Raw genomic sequence first — 14,445 nt, 5'->3', positions numbered from 1 at the left:
TTAAGCTTGTTAAAAGTGCAGTCTGTCATAGATGCAAATGCATAATCTCTACGGGTGCCTTCTAAAGCAGAGGCATGTTACCAGTATAACTGCTTTGCCTGGAGGTTCTAATTCTCATAATTGTATCTGTATTTCCAACTTCAGGGTCTGACCAATGGATCAAGGACTTCAGCTTTAGTGAGTGTGCTGATGAAACTGTAGTGCAGGATGTCTTGAACCTGGAGCTTGCCGGGCCGTCTAGTAGATTGGAACGACAGAGCCCAGGTGCTAGAGCTTCATTTTCAGTCTCACACAGTGGTAAGATCATTGCTAAAGCTGCACGTTTGCACTGCAATTGGATTCTAGACCCAACAAGTTAATTTTTTCATTTTATAGAGAGAAATCTGTTTGCTGTGCCAGATCTTTTCCAAATGCGACAAGTGAAGACATGGGAGGAGGGAAGTTAAGTTGTAATGCTTTGACTTAATTATCATTGCATTATGGTGTGACGAGCTGCAAAATCAACATTACTGTATGTTGAGCATTTCGAGGGCAATCTGTAGCAGCCGCATCAGGGTAGGCCTTGTAGAACTTTTCCATAGGACTTACAGACGTACAATGAAGCGTTTTAAGAATGTAATCCTAAGTACAGTTGGACCTTTCAGTGGTTTTAAAGATATGTAACTCTGTTTAAGATGGCACTGTAAATCACTTTACCTAGAAGACTTGAGGGGCAAGCTTCACGTATAGATTGAAACTGTTTCCAGGTATGGAAGTACACTGGTTAGTGTGCTGAAAAACACTTTGGTACCGGCGATGTAGGCGATATATTTTCTTGAGTTAAGAAGGAATTGACGGAAAATTTTATAGATGACAGGATTTTTTAAATTGGGTTCTTAGAACATAAGAACATAAGAGAAGCCATGTTGGATCAGGCCAACGGCCCATCCAGTCCAACACTCTGTGTCACACAGTGGCAAAAAAAATTTATATATACATACACACTGTGGCTAATAGCCACTGATGGACCTCTGCTCCATATTTTTATCTAAACCCCTCTTGAAGGTGGCTATACTTGTGGCCGCCAGCACCTCCTGTGGCAGTGAATTCCACATGTTAATCACCCTTTGGGTGAAGAAATACTTTCTTTTATCCGTTTTAACCTGTCTGTTCAGCAATTTCATCGAATGCCCACGAGTTCTTGTATTGTGAGAAAGGGAGAAAAGTACTTCTTTCTCTACTTTCTCCATCCCATGCATTATCTTGTAAACCTCTATCATGTCACCCCGCAGTCAACGTTTCTCCAAGATAAAGAGTCCCAAGCGTTTCAACCTTTCTTCATAGGGAAAGTGTTCCAGCCCTTTAATCATTTTAGTTGCCCTTTTCTGGACTTTCTCCAATGCTATAATATCCTTTTTGAGGTGCGGCGACCAGAACTGCACACAGTACTCCAAATGAGACCGCAACAACAAAGTCTTTCATATGTATGTCTTTCATATGTATGTTTCAGCAAAGGCTATTCCAAGGCCTTTTTCATCAAACAGACCCTTCTACAGCCCTGCTGCGCAAGACAGCTCTCGTCCTTCTTCAGCCCTTCAGAGAGGACCCAGGAGTTCACCGGCTGCACCTTTATCTCGAGCCGCTTCTGAAATTTCAGAAATTGAAGACATTGATGTCACTGAGCGCAATGATCCCTTCTTGGAAGATATCATGGACCAACAAGCTTTAGCAGACTTAGAAAGTGAATTGCAAACTAATGCAGGTATTTTTACAATATTATTAAACACCCATTCTAAAAGGTGTATTTTTAGTAGCTTGATTATCTATTTTGTGCATGCACGTGTGTTCGGCTTGGCATTTTCATGCTCCATATTTTTTAAAGTAGTAAATAGTCCAGAAAATTGGAATAGAGTCAACACTATAGCCTGCTTCGGTGGGGAGGGCGGGATATAAATTAAAAATTATTATTATTATTATTAATTCTCTTGCCTTATCATGCAGTTGCTGAAAGAATAGATGCATAAGAGCTGTTGGTCCAGATGTAGCATTGCTATTTAGTCTTCCTGCTTATTTCTTTATTGGGTCCTAGAGAGGAAGAAGGCACTGCTGATCAGGTAATTGGTCTGCCCAAGCACAGCTTTCCTTTTGTTTCCTATCTCCTCAAAGGAGACTAGGGAATTGGGGAAAGATGTTCAGGGTGAGCAAATAATACACCTTTTAGAATCTGCATTTAGCATGGGAGAATTCTAGGTTCAAAGAGCGCGAGGCCATCCTCATGAAGGAACATCGCATGCAAGCCTGCTAAATATGGTATCTTTTTCCCTGTATTGCTCCTGGCACTTCCAATTTAGCTCTAAAGTGCTGAACCAGCTCCCAAGGGGAAAGATGCTTAATAGAAGCCGTTAGATAGCAAGGGCTTTTGCTATGTTGGAGGGTTTCTAGCGCTGTTTCAACTTGGAGGATGTTTTCTTATTGGTAATGCACAAAATGTTCCACTTTTTTTGCTTTTAAAAAAAGCAAATGAAAAGAATGCCTGGCTCTGTCTCCTGCTGTATGAGAATTTTAGATGTCTTAGTGTTACCATTGCCTACTGCTAAAAAATGTATACAAAATTTCAGATCTTCAGCCGAAACTCAGTGGGGTCTTGTCTGATTCACCTGCCCTCAACAGACGTTCAAAGGTGACAAGTCGCACTTGTACAGCCTTTTATAACAACCATGAAATAAAAGACTACAGTCAAAGTGACACTATACGGTAAGGTTAAGTTTGCCTTCACTGTATAAATTTATTTTTATATATAAAGAACTCGGCATGCCAATTTTGGCATAAGGCAGGCTTCCTTGGGTATGAAGTGCCTGCTTTTGAATGCTGAAATTTCTCTGCAAGCACTACAGCAGGTCTCCATGGTTGCCAGAGGAATGGCACTCACATGCAGGCTTATTTGTCCTAATTATTTGCTAATGTAATATAGTTTTGTAATTATCATCTCACCTTCCCTTCACTGAGATATATTAAATTGTACAAGCTTCGAAATCAGCCTCTTTTTTTTAAAAAAATTGTCTTTTCAGGAGAACTTTGCGCAGGATACTTTTTTCCTCCTTTATGGAAGCTGGCTGTTTCTCTCCAGGGTTGCACCAGAGGCTTTTGCAGAGCCTACTCCTGTGACCCAAAACGATGGGGCCTTCTACCCACCAAAGATACAAATTTAAGAAGGGCCAATAGCAGTGTACCCGAGCTTTCAGTAAGCCTACTTTTGTTCTTTGATACAACACACAGTTTTTTTCCCTTTTGGTTGCCTAGGGCGAATTCTTTTTCATGTGCCCTAATTTTCTGTAGTTTGTTGGTATTATGAGACCTACAACTAGGGCAATAAATGTCAGGCTACAGATTCCCCTGTCTCCTCCTAACTTGGTTCCAAAAAGAGAACTGAAGCAAAAAGAGGATTGAAAATGAACCTTCTGATCAGAGGCAGATATCCTTTGCAAACTGGAACTCCCCCTCTTGATTTTCTGACTATTTTTGTGTTGATCTCTGGGCATAGGTGGTACCTAGTTTTTTGCTCTAGAGGTTCTTTAGGTGTCCATTAGCTTCCCTTATCATGGTCTTTTGGAGTGTGTGTGTGGGGGGGGTCTTAAAGGAAAATCAGGAAAATGTGCTTTGTACATGAAGTTAGATACCCTTTGATTCAGTGAGGCACGTTCCATTCAAGGAAGGAGTTCCCTGTCTGTCGCAGTTTTATTTGTCCTTGCTCCCAAGAACTCAGCCATAAATGTGGCTGTCCTCTTGTCTGTTTTGCTTTCGTGACAAGCTGATTAACAGCAGCTCTGTGGCATTGATCTAGCTAAAAAGGTCACCCAGTGTCCTGCATGACAGATTAGACCTAAAGTCACCTAATATCCCATTTCCAAACTGTCTAGCACTTTCTCTCAGGCAAGGGGATTGTAGGCTGGCAACTGTGAATGGATCAGTGGAGGGAGCCATTGATAGGATCAGGTATCTTGAGAAACCAGCGAGGAGACATTCAGTGTTCTGGGCACCTTGAGCCCACTCAGCTTTTGTGCTCTCTTCATGAACAGTATTGGTTACTGGATACTCTAGACTTCCAGATGTGCACTCCTTCTCCTCCTCTTGCTTTCCCCACCATTTTTGCTCTTAAGGCAGGGGACTGTAAAGGTTCAGGCAGCAAATGGGGTTCAGCCAGTGGATTCCTCGTTCTCCATCTGCACTGCCTCCCTTGATAGAGGCTGCTATTGCATGGTGAGTTTGTTGATTTCTTCTGGGGACTTAAGATGCTTGAAATCTCTGGTGTGCCATGGACTCAGCCTGGAGGAAGTAGATAGGATCCTTTTTGCTGTATGCCCTATGACCTGTGGGTTGGATCCATGCCCGTCCTGGCTTATAAAAGCTAGCCAGGCACAGTTACGTGAGCCACTACAGGGTATTGTCAACAGATCCCTGGTAGAAGGGATCTTTCCCACACCTCTTAAAGAGGCTGTGGTCTGTCCCCTCTTGAATAAACCATCTGCAGATCCGGCCATATTGCCGAACTATCGGCCGGTATCAAACCTTCCCTTTTTGGGTAAGGTTATAGAGCGGGCAGTGGCAACTCAGCTACAGGGATTCCTGGATGACACTTCAGCACTGGATCCATTCCAGTCTGGCTTTCGACCAGGTCACGGGACGGAGACGGTTCTGGTCACCCTCATAGATGACCTCATGTGACATCTGTATCAGGGCGGCTCAGCGGTACTGTTATTATTAGATCTGTCAGCCACATTTGATATGGTTGACCACCAGCTACTGACTAGCTGCCTTGCCGACGTGGGGATTCAGGCGTCTGCCTTACAGTGGTTGGCCTCTTTTCTCCCAAGATCGGGGACAAAGGGTGGTGATAGGGGAGGAATCATCCCGAAGGCACCCACTTATATGTGGTATGCCACAGGGTGTGGTTCTGTCCCCAATGTTATTCAACATCTATATGCACCCCCTTGCCCAGATTGTCAGGAGGTATGGGCTGGGATGTCACCAATATGCAGATGGCACCCAGCTTTATCTATTGATGGGTGGTCAGTCCAACTATACCCCGGAAAATCTAGACCTGGCTCTTCAAGCCGTAGCATCTTGGCTCAGGCTGAGTCGGTTGAAGCTGAATCTGACGAAGACGGAGGTTCTCTACCTGAGCTGGGGTGGTCCAGGGAGGGAGATCCCTCTGCCGGTTCTTGACGGGGTGTCACTAATACCAGCCCCTAAGGTCAAGAGCTTGGGTGTGCTCCTTGAGTCCTCTCTTACAATGGAGGCCCAAGTAGCAGCCGCTACTAGATCTGCCTTTTTTCATCTTTGGCAGGTGCGGCAGTTGGCCCCTTTCCTGGAGCGCGATGACTTAGCAATGGTGATCCATGCTAAGGTCACCTCAAGAATAGATCACTGTTATGCTTTCTACATGGGGCTACCCTTGGCGCTGACTCGGAAACTATAGCTAGTGCAGAATGCTGCAGCACGGCTGTTAATGGGGCTCCCCCAGTGGGAGCACATTTGGCCAGTGCTGAGAGAGCTGCACTGGCTACCTATTGTGTTCTGAGTCCATTTCAGGATGTTGGTATTGACCTTCAAAGCCCTCTATGGTCAGGGGCCTGTCTATCTGCGGGACCACCTTTCTTCACATGTTCCATGGAGAGCACTGCGTTCAGGGACAAAAAATCTATTGTCCATCCCTGGACCAAAGGAGTCTAGGTTGTGGCTGACGTGAGCTAGGGCCTTCTCGGTGGCAGCACCAGAATTGTGGAATGCTCTCCCAGAGGCCATAAGGGCCCTGCGGGATCTCTCTACTTTTTGCAGGGCCTGTAAGACCGAACTGTTTTGACAGGCCTTTGAGATCTAACCGGGAGAGAGCTGCCACCCTACATCCTTATAGAGTACCATATGATCACCGCTTATATTATATTGTAGTGATACAGCCCCATGAAATGAAATGTTTTTAAATAATTTTAAACTGTAGCTATTTTTAATTGGTTTTTAAAATGAATGTTGTTAGCCACCCTGAGTCTGCTTGTGGAGAGAGTGGGATAGAAATTTAAAGTAATAAATAAAATAAATAAACTGTTGGGGAGGAAGGAAATTCTCCTTCTCCAAGGAGATTCCATCCTGCTTTAAGAGTGATGAGATCTTGACACCCAGTGAGTTTCATGGCTGGATGGTGATTTTTAACCTGGATCTCCCAGATTCTACTCTGACACTCAAAATCTCTACCCTTCAATGGCTTTCCTTTGAACAGAGCTTCTGAGCAGGATAGCATCTTTTGGATGGAACTCTTAAAAATTAAGGTGTAGGTCACACAATAAAAATTGTTGCGGTAATTAAATGGGAATTAATTTGTGTTTTACTCGGATTAGCTGTTTGTTTTTATGTGTTCAGTGAATCAGAAAAATAATTGCAGGGATGTAGTTGTTTCCTATTACTTATTAGTCATGTTATCCTGTGTAGAAAATGTGTGCGTGTGTTTATTTTTTTGCATTTGCTCAGCATTTGGCAAAAAGTCTGCAGAAATCGGGGCTTTCCAGCCTTAAAAACAATTTATGGGTAGCTATTCTATGGTTATACCAGCCCACAAAGAACTACAATACTTGTTTATGCCTTTTTGTTATTGCATAATTTATCACGTTATCTATCATAACCTTGCTTGAGATTGGGTTTCTAGAGACAAACAAGTGAACCGTTTATTATTATTTTTTAGAGTATACGATGATTATACAGATGACGAGGAAGACCTTTGGCAGGACAAGCAGCAGGTGATGGAATTACGTTGAAAGTATAGGACTCGGCTCTGCCAACATCTTTTCTTTGCATTCCGTAAAACCATCAGGTCAAAGTGCTGGTCTTGAGTCTGGTGGATTAACTTGAGCTCATGCGCAAACAAATCTACATGGCACAAATAAAATACATGTTGAAACCAAAACAAACAAACAAATGCTTGCCTTTCCTATTTCAATTCTCCCTAGGGCATTTCTTTGTAAAAGACAATTCATTTTCCCCTAGGTTTAGCAATCCCGGATGTAGATGGCCCAGGCTTGCTCAGTCTCATCAGATCTTGGAAGCTAAGCAGTCTGCCCTAGTCAGTATTTGAATGGAAGGCTATCGAGGAAGACCGGGGTCATTATGCAAAGGCAGGCAAATGGCAAAGTACCTCTGAATGTCTCTTGCCTTGAAAACCCCTACAGGGTCGGCATAAGGCAGCTGTGACTTGACGGCACTTTCCACCACCAGGGCTGGCCTGGCACGCCAGTCAAATCATGCTGCATGTTCCACGAAGCCAGCCATTATAGACTATCCCTTTTCACTGTCAGATTGAAATGATGACTTCAAGAAGCAGTATTTTCAAAGATTCCACCTATTTTACGGTACCAGCCTTCTACAAGACAATACTGTTACTCAGGGTTTTTTTGTAGAGGTCATGCAGCATTCCTCCTTTAATTGAGCTTCTAACTTGAAAACAGGAGGGTAAGATTTTTTTTTTTTTACATCAGGTGCTTCTTGAGTGAGTTATTATTATTTTATTGCCGCACATTCTAACTTTTAAGTAGTGAATGGCTTTCTAAATTGTATGTGTGTATGTTTAAAACTCTGCTGCATTTATTGTTCAGTTTTGGGAGCCATCTTCAGCATAGGAGTGGCATTGAATACAAATCCCCATATCAGTACAGCCTGAGAGAAATCTAAAATAGCAAGATTAAAATTTTGCCATATGATTGTGGTGGAAAGAGTAGGTTTATGTGCTGTGTCTTCGCTCTGGCTTTCTTTCACACACACACAAAATCTTTGAAGAGCAAACCTTGTTCCCTTCTTAGGCATGGCATGGTCCAACTAAAGGAAAAGTGTGTGCAACTCATTCAGGCATGTGTAAGTTCCTTGAGCTGCATAGCCTGATGCAGGAGCTGTGGAGCTGCACACATGGAGTTTGGTCAGGGGTAGTCATCTGTCTGGGAGGACTGAGTCCAGCCTTCACTTTCTTGCTTTTATTTTTTTATTCTTATTTTAAGGTTTTTAAGGGAATAAAACATGAAAAAAGGGGAATGGGGAAAAACACATAAGAAATGTAACTACCAAAAACAATGTAAGAGACAATTTTACAGAAAGTAAGGACATTCTTTGGTCAGTATATGAAGATAAATGGCACAATAGTTTAAAAAGTATGTGACATAATATATATGGCATAATGGCTTAGAAATATGTGTGGCATGGCAGCTTAAAGATCTCTCTCTCTCGATAAGGATCTATAGATATATCTTCAGAAATCCATATAACAACCTATTTGCTATATTCTACCATTTTCTCATAGTATATTATCATTTTTCCCTATTTTGTCAGTCTTATCGATTGTATGATATAAGTAACTTCATAGAGATTTTACCAGTCTTGAGTTTCTTTCTGCTTGCTTTGTCTTGGGATGCAGCAGTTGTTAAGGTTTTTTTTCTGCAGTATCTGTTTGCATTGGAAATCCCTAATCAGTATTGTCTTATTGTTTCTACATGCTGTTGGTTTCTGCCTAGTATTTCCTTTAAAAAAGTCTTCCTCATTCACAAATCCCCCTCAACTTTTTAGTTTACTGTAGTCTGTCCTTCCTTCCTTCCTTCCTTCCTTCCTTCCTTCCTTCCTTCCTTCCTTCCTTCCTTCCTTCCTTCCTTCCTTCCTTCCTTCCTTCCTTTCTTTCTTTCTTTCTTTCTTTCTTTCTTTCTTTCTTTCTTTCTTTCTTTCTTTCTTTCTTTCTTTCTTTCTCCCGCAGCCACATTTTTAGAGGCATATCACCAAGAAACCATTTTGGATTTTTTAACTGCAATTTGTAGACACCCCCGTCCCCCGGCCACTGTGCATTTGGAGTATGATTTTTTAATGTTGTGATGGCTTACAAAAACATTTCTCTTGAAAGACAATGCATTAAATGGCATCTTGCATATCCATCAAAAGAAATCTCAGTACTAATTATTCATGATGCAATTTATGGCCATTGTTATGTTCTTTTTATTGAAAAAGAAAACTTTTAGTGTTTTGTTTTGTTCTTTAACTTTTCAAAGGTTCAAGAGGCCAGGCTTATAAATTCAGTAAGGAATGGGATGGGATTTTGTTTAGGTTCCTTTCCTTGTAGTGTTGAAAAAAAAATGCCATGCAATGAAGTGGCTCTTCCTAAGGCTCTATTTTAAACTGTTCTCCTCTCTCCCAGATAAGCCAAAATTCAACACCTCATGTTAGAGCCTAGGCTACAAACTGGCATATTCCCAAATCTCCGGCTGCAGCTGTGCTCCTACTTCTTCCAAGAACAAAGTTTTTGGGGAGGTGTTTTTTTCTAGGAGAGCCAGTTTGGTGTAGTGGTTAAGTGTGCGGACTCTTATCTGGGAGAACCGGGTTTGACTCCCCACTCCTCCACGTGCAGCTGCTGGAATGGCCTTGGGTCAGCCATAGCTCTGGCAGAGGTTGTCCTTGAAAGGGCAGCTGCTGTGAGAGCCCTCTCCAGCCCCACCCACCTCACAGGGTGTCTGTTGTGGGGGAGGAAGGTAAAGGAGATTGTGAGCCGCTCTGAGACTCTTCGGAGTGGAGGGCGGGATATAAATCCAATATCTTCTTCTTCTTCTTCTTCTTCTTCTTCTTCTTCTTCTTCTTCTTCTTCTTCTTCTTCTTCTTCTTCTTCTTCTTCTTCTTCTTCTTCTTCTTCTTCTTCTTCTTCTTCTTCTTCTTCTTCTTCTTCTTCTTCTCCTTCTCCTTCTCCTTCTCCTTCTCCTTCTCCTTCTCCTTCTCCTTCTCCTTCTCCTTCTCCTTCTCCTTCTCCTTCTCCTTCTCCTTCTCCTTCTCCTTCTCCTTCAGTGCACACATACATATTGGTCTTTTAGGGAAGGGAATGAAATGTAGAAAGTGAAAGCTATGGCAAATTGCACACACATGATGTTCTGTATGAAATGCAAACATAAAAGGGAAAATGAAGAATTCTTCATGCATCGAGTAATTCAGAACTCCAGAATCTGGTCCAGAATTTGTATGAGAAAAGATGTCGAAGCATCTCTGTTTCTCACAATGGGGATAAAATAGAATGAGCCTAGCCATGTAATCTATAAACCTCTGTGGCTCTGAAGTACTCTGAGGAATGCATGCATTGTGTCCTTGCTTAGGAAGATGGAAGGTGTCTGCACTGGCAGTGCTTCTGAGTGCTTTCTGGAGCCCCGGTTTTAATGTCCAATGCAATAATGGGAATTGTGAACTTTGGTCACCCAGGCAGTTATCCCACTCTTCAGGAGCTGGAGAACATAGTGCCGGAGTTGGGAGGTGGCCCTGGAATACTTTCACTGTTGAAGCAGTCTGGTGTATGACTGGCAACAGTCGATGCTGGGCATTTCCTAAATTGTGCTGTTAATACATGGAGGTAAGACTTTCACACTTGAGTGTAGAAACAGTTTATATAGTAACACATTAATAAACATTAAGAAGAAACTTAACATCTCTGAATTCACAATCATGTTTTGAATCCTTCCTAGAACTTCAGAGTAGATATTTATTTATATATTGGATTATATATTGGATTTATAGGCCTCCCTTCCCCTGTATAACGGCTCAGTGGGTAACAACATAGTTATAAATTACATTAAAAACCATCTTACAACTCATTGCAGGATGAGTGGGCTAAAAATGTGAGAAATTAACAAAGGATCACTTATCAATTGCACGTGCTATCAGTGGGTTATAGGAGACATTTTCATTTGGTTTGGAGCAATACTGCCTCTAAGCTTTGGAGTCGTGAGCAAAAATTCTACTTTGTGAGCTACTGGCTTTAGAGTTGCACACACATGATGTTCTACTACCGCATGAATTAGTTTGCTCTGGCGCCATCCTTCCTGAGCTGAGACAAAAATGTGTGAGCCGGAGGTTAAAAACCTGTGAGCTAGCTCACACTAACTCAGAGGGAACACTGGTTCGGAGTACATGGGTGGTATGGGAGGAGTGATAAGGGTGGTGGTGGCTCTTGGCAGCTCTTGCCATGCTATCCCAATGAGTTTAGTGTTCAGTATACTATTAAACAATGTGCCATTGTCAAAAATTAGGGGTCCCCCCCACATTCAGGCACACTTTGTGGCACATCTCACTCTGCCACCAAAACATGTTTTATCGATGTCAAGTCAATTCATTGGCTGAAGTTAAGGCTGCTGAGAAATACAGTGAAAGTTCCCAGAATTGGGATAGCTCTGTAATGAGAACTGTGAAGGGATCATGAATCACTTTCATGTTCTGTGGATATGAATACAAACCTAATCTTCACATTTATGTCGTTTCCCAGATCGTCTTGAGTTTGCTACCAAGTTTAAACTCTCCTTTGTTGTTGTAATTGTTCTCATTTTTCTGTCAGCCATGCCTGGCTTCATTTAGACGTGTCATTAAAATATTAATCTCTGCTGCTGACAGACAAGGTCTGACGTGCAGCTCATGTTGATAAGTGTTTACCCTCTTTGAGCCTCTTGCAGTAAAAAAAAGGAGACTTTTCTGATTACAATTAGGATGTTGGCTGCACGTTAGTGAGAACAAAGAAAACTTTTACACAAGTTGTGAAATGGATAGAGTTCCCGTTCCTTGCAGTCATTAACCTTTCCCAGATTGCTTCCTTCAGCTCTGCTGGGTGTATTTTTCAACTTTAACGATGGTTGTTTATACAAAGATTTCCTCAGATACCTTTTTATTTATTTATTGCATTTATTTATCACATTCTTAACAAAGTTTTCTGTGGCCTTGTGAAATGTGAGGCGTTCTTAACTCCTGACTGCTTTTAAAAACAAAACGAAAAGCTCCCCTTTCCATCCAGGCCTTGTGATCAGCCAGGCTGAATACAGTAAGCCAGTCATATATTGTGGCTTATTTGGGTGCTTGACAACATGATGCTAACTGCAAGCAGGGCTTTTGGGGTGTGTGTGTGTGGTGGAATGGAGTTCCACAATCTCTTTGTGGAAGCAAAATTCTCAAAAAATGTTTAAAAGTTCATGAGGAGGGGCACCCATTGACACGTGTAGAGTCTGTCTCTGAGGTGTTTTCCTCAACATCATAATGTGTTCTGTACTCTTCACTCCCCATTCTCGGATACCTCTTACACACATTTGTATGCATTGTACACTACACCATGGGTTTCTCCTTCATTTCCCTCTTGAGAGTTCTGGCACCTCTTTTGCCAGAAAAAAAAAGCCCTGATTGCAAATAAACACTGGGGCCATTAGTGGGCAACGTGCAAAGAGTTTTGATTATTTGAGGAGGACCGTAATGCTTAGATGTTGTAGTTCAGCTCTGTATAGGAGGGGTCCGCCAACATGATGCTTGTGGGCTTCATGGTGCCCACCAAAACCTTTCCTGTTTCAAAAAGATTGGACCATGGAGTTCAATTATATGCGCCCCCAAAGAAGGCCTTTTGGCTCTGCCCCACCCCTCCATCCAGGGAAATTGGCTGGCTGCTGACACTGTGAAACAGTATGCCAGACTAGATGGACCACTGATCTGATCCAGCAGGGATCTACTTAACGTTCTTAACAATTCCCTAAATCTCGATGTTGTTGGGTATTGTGCAGTTGAAAGTGACGTTTTTGATGAATATTGTGTGGCTGAGAGTGACCATAATGGCAGCGGTAAGATTTGAACATGACTGTCTTCTGCACAGTCTCTTTGTATACCGTTATATTTCAGTTTACATGAAGTAGTAATGATGATCATGCCTCTAAGCATGTGTAAAGAGCTTCTTCCTTGCCCCACAGCCAATCTCTGCTTTGGAAGAACAGCTGCCAGGGTCCCTCATTCTTGTCTAACCATTAGATCAGTACTCAGGCCAGATCTGTGAACAGCAAATTTACACAGCAGAGTTCCTTCTGCTACCAATTAGCTTCTCAGGTTGGCTCGATGTTGCCAAGGGCAGAGATTAGACAATTCTAGACCATGCTTGGTTAGCTCTCATTTTGTGTGCGTCTCTCTTCCCAAGTTGCTTTCTGTTTAGCGTTCGGGTACTGACAGAACGTCATTTGTTTGCCACTTTGCAATGGCAAAACCCACTTCCCGTCCTGATGGGACGTGGCAGAAAACCATTATCTGCATGTGGAGATTAAGTACACTAATTAGTAAAGTGCTCCTTCCCTTGCCTTCTAGCTACACAATTGTTTTATCCACTGAGGCATATGAGCAAGAGTTACCACTGAAATATAGAGTCTGTGTATAATTAGCCATTTACCTGTCTGAAAGAAGCACAATACAGCCGCCGGCAGTGAAACTTGCAACTGTGCTAGGAAGCAGACTGTTGGGAGGACTCTTGTTCTGGACTGGTAGCAGAAAGCAGCATCTGGTCTCTGACATGGTTATCACTCCTTACCATCTTAACTTCCTTGTTGTTGTTGTTTCGAAATCAAGTTGCTAGCCCAAATTGTGCTAAGAGAAAATTTTGCAAATATAATACAGGTACTTCAGAACTGTGTCCCTGCAGGTGTTTACTCAGGGCTGAGGTGTGTCTGATTGTTAAGATAAGGAATGAGATTAAACCCCACCCAACAACTTCAGGTACAGGAGGTGGTCAGCTTGTAGTTCCCACTGCTTGTAGTTCTCATGGTTCTTTCGGTCTCAGGTGGGATTCTTTATTGTGAGTTGTCGCAAATGCAGTGGACCTTCAGGTAGTCTATTGTCAAGCATCTAAGGACTTGAAACGGCAGGACCACCACTGCAGAAACTGGTATGCTATTGCACTGGGTTTCTGCTCTGTTACGCCTATCAGGAGATGGCCTGCTATTTCTTTGTCAAAAACAAGAAAGAGAAGCCGCAACCACTCACAAGCAGCCCTAAAAAACTATAACCATGCCTTGCAACGCACACTTATTTAAAGCCCTCTTACTTAAGGTTTCTTATGCATATGGACAGCCCTGTCATACAGTTGAAATTAGACACTCCTCCACAGTGACAAGGTCCCAGTGTTCCTATGGTCCATTTCAGCACAGTCAAGGTGGGTGCATCCGTCCAGAGCAAGTAGAAATAGTCTTTTTAAATGAGAAAAATGGTTTTAGCATCAGGTCATCCAGGCTTGCATCAATTAAAGAGCCAAACAATTGCTGTGCCAGAAGTTTGTTGCAATGCCAGGAACACTTTTGACATCAATGACCTTCTTCAGCTGGATATTTCAACAGTTATTTCATAGACGTAGCCATCTGAATGACTTGCACAAGTTCACCACACCAATCAAACAACCTGTGGGTGCGTGAGCTGCTTGTGAGTGGTTGCGGCTTCTCTTGTGTGTTCTTGTTTTTGTCATTATTTTTGGCCAATCCCCCCCCCTCTTTTTTTTTTTGTTATTTCTTTGTCAGCTGAAGTATTCCAACTTGCGTCATTGGAGGACTGTGATGTAGCGATCTAACTTCAAGGTTATGGAGGTATGAATAGTCAGGAACAAGGCTTAAGTTGTAATAATAACATTTTCTTAGA

The 14,445-nt window shown here is 42.4% G+C and overlaps 1 protein-coding gene across 1 annotated transcript in view; it reads left to right on the top strand.

The window, feature by feature from the left end:
• Window positions 1-6,943, top strand: part of ZBBX (zinc finger B-box domain containing) — a 54,299-nt gene extending 47,356 nt beyond the window's left edge. Inside the window, exons 17-20 of the mRNA XM_060242444.1 lie at window positions 145-297; window positions 1,490-1,741; window positions 2,598-2,733; window positions 6,710-6,943. Coding sequence (XP_060098427.1) covers window positions 145-297; window positions 1,490-1,741; window positions 2,598-2,733; window positions 6,710-6,782 — 614 coding nt within the window. The 3' untranslated portion in view covers window positions 6,783-6,943. The remainder of the gene's footprint in view (window positions 1-144; window positions 298-1,489; window positions 1,742-2,597; window positions 2,734-6,709) is intronic.
• Window positions 6,944-14,445: the final 7,502 nt, after the last annotated feature.

This window comes from Heteronotia binoei, chromosome 6 (genome assembly GCF_032191835.1).
Source record: "Heteronotia binoei isolate CCM8104 ecotype False Entrance Well chromosome 6, APGP_CSIRO_Hbin_v1, whole genome shotgun sequence".
Classification (NCBI taxonomy): domain Eukaryota; kingdom Metazoa; phylum Chordata; class Lepidosauria; order Squamata; family Gekkonidae; genus Heteronotia; species Heteronotia binoei.
Note: the sequence above shows the minus strand (reverse complement) of the source record. Positions and strands in the feature narration are given on the sequence as shown.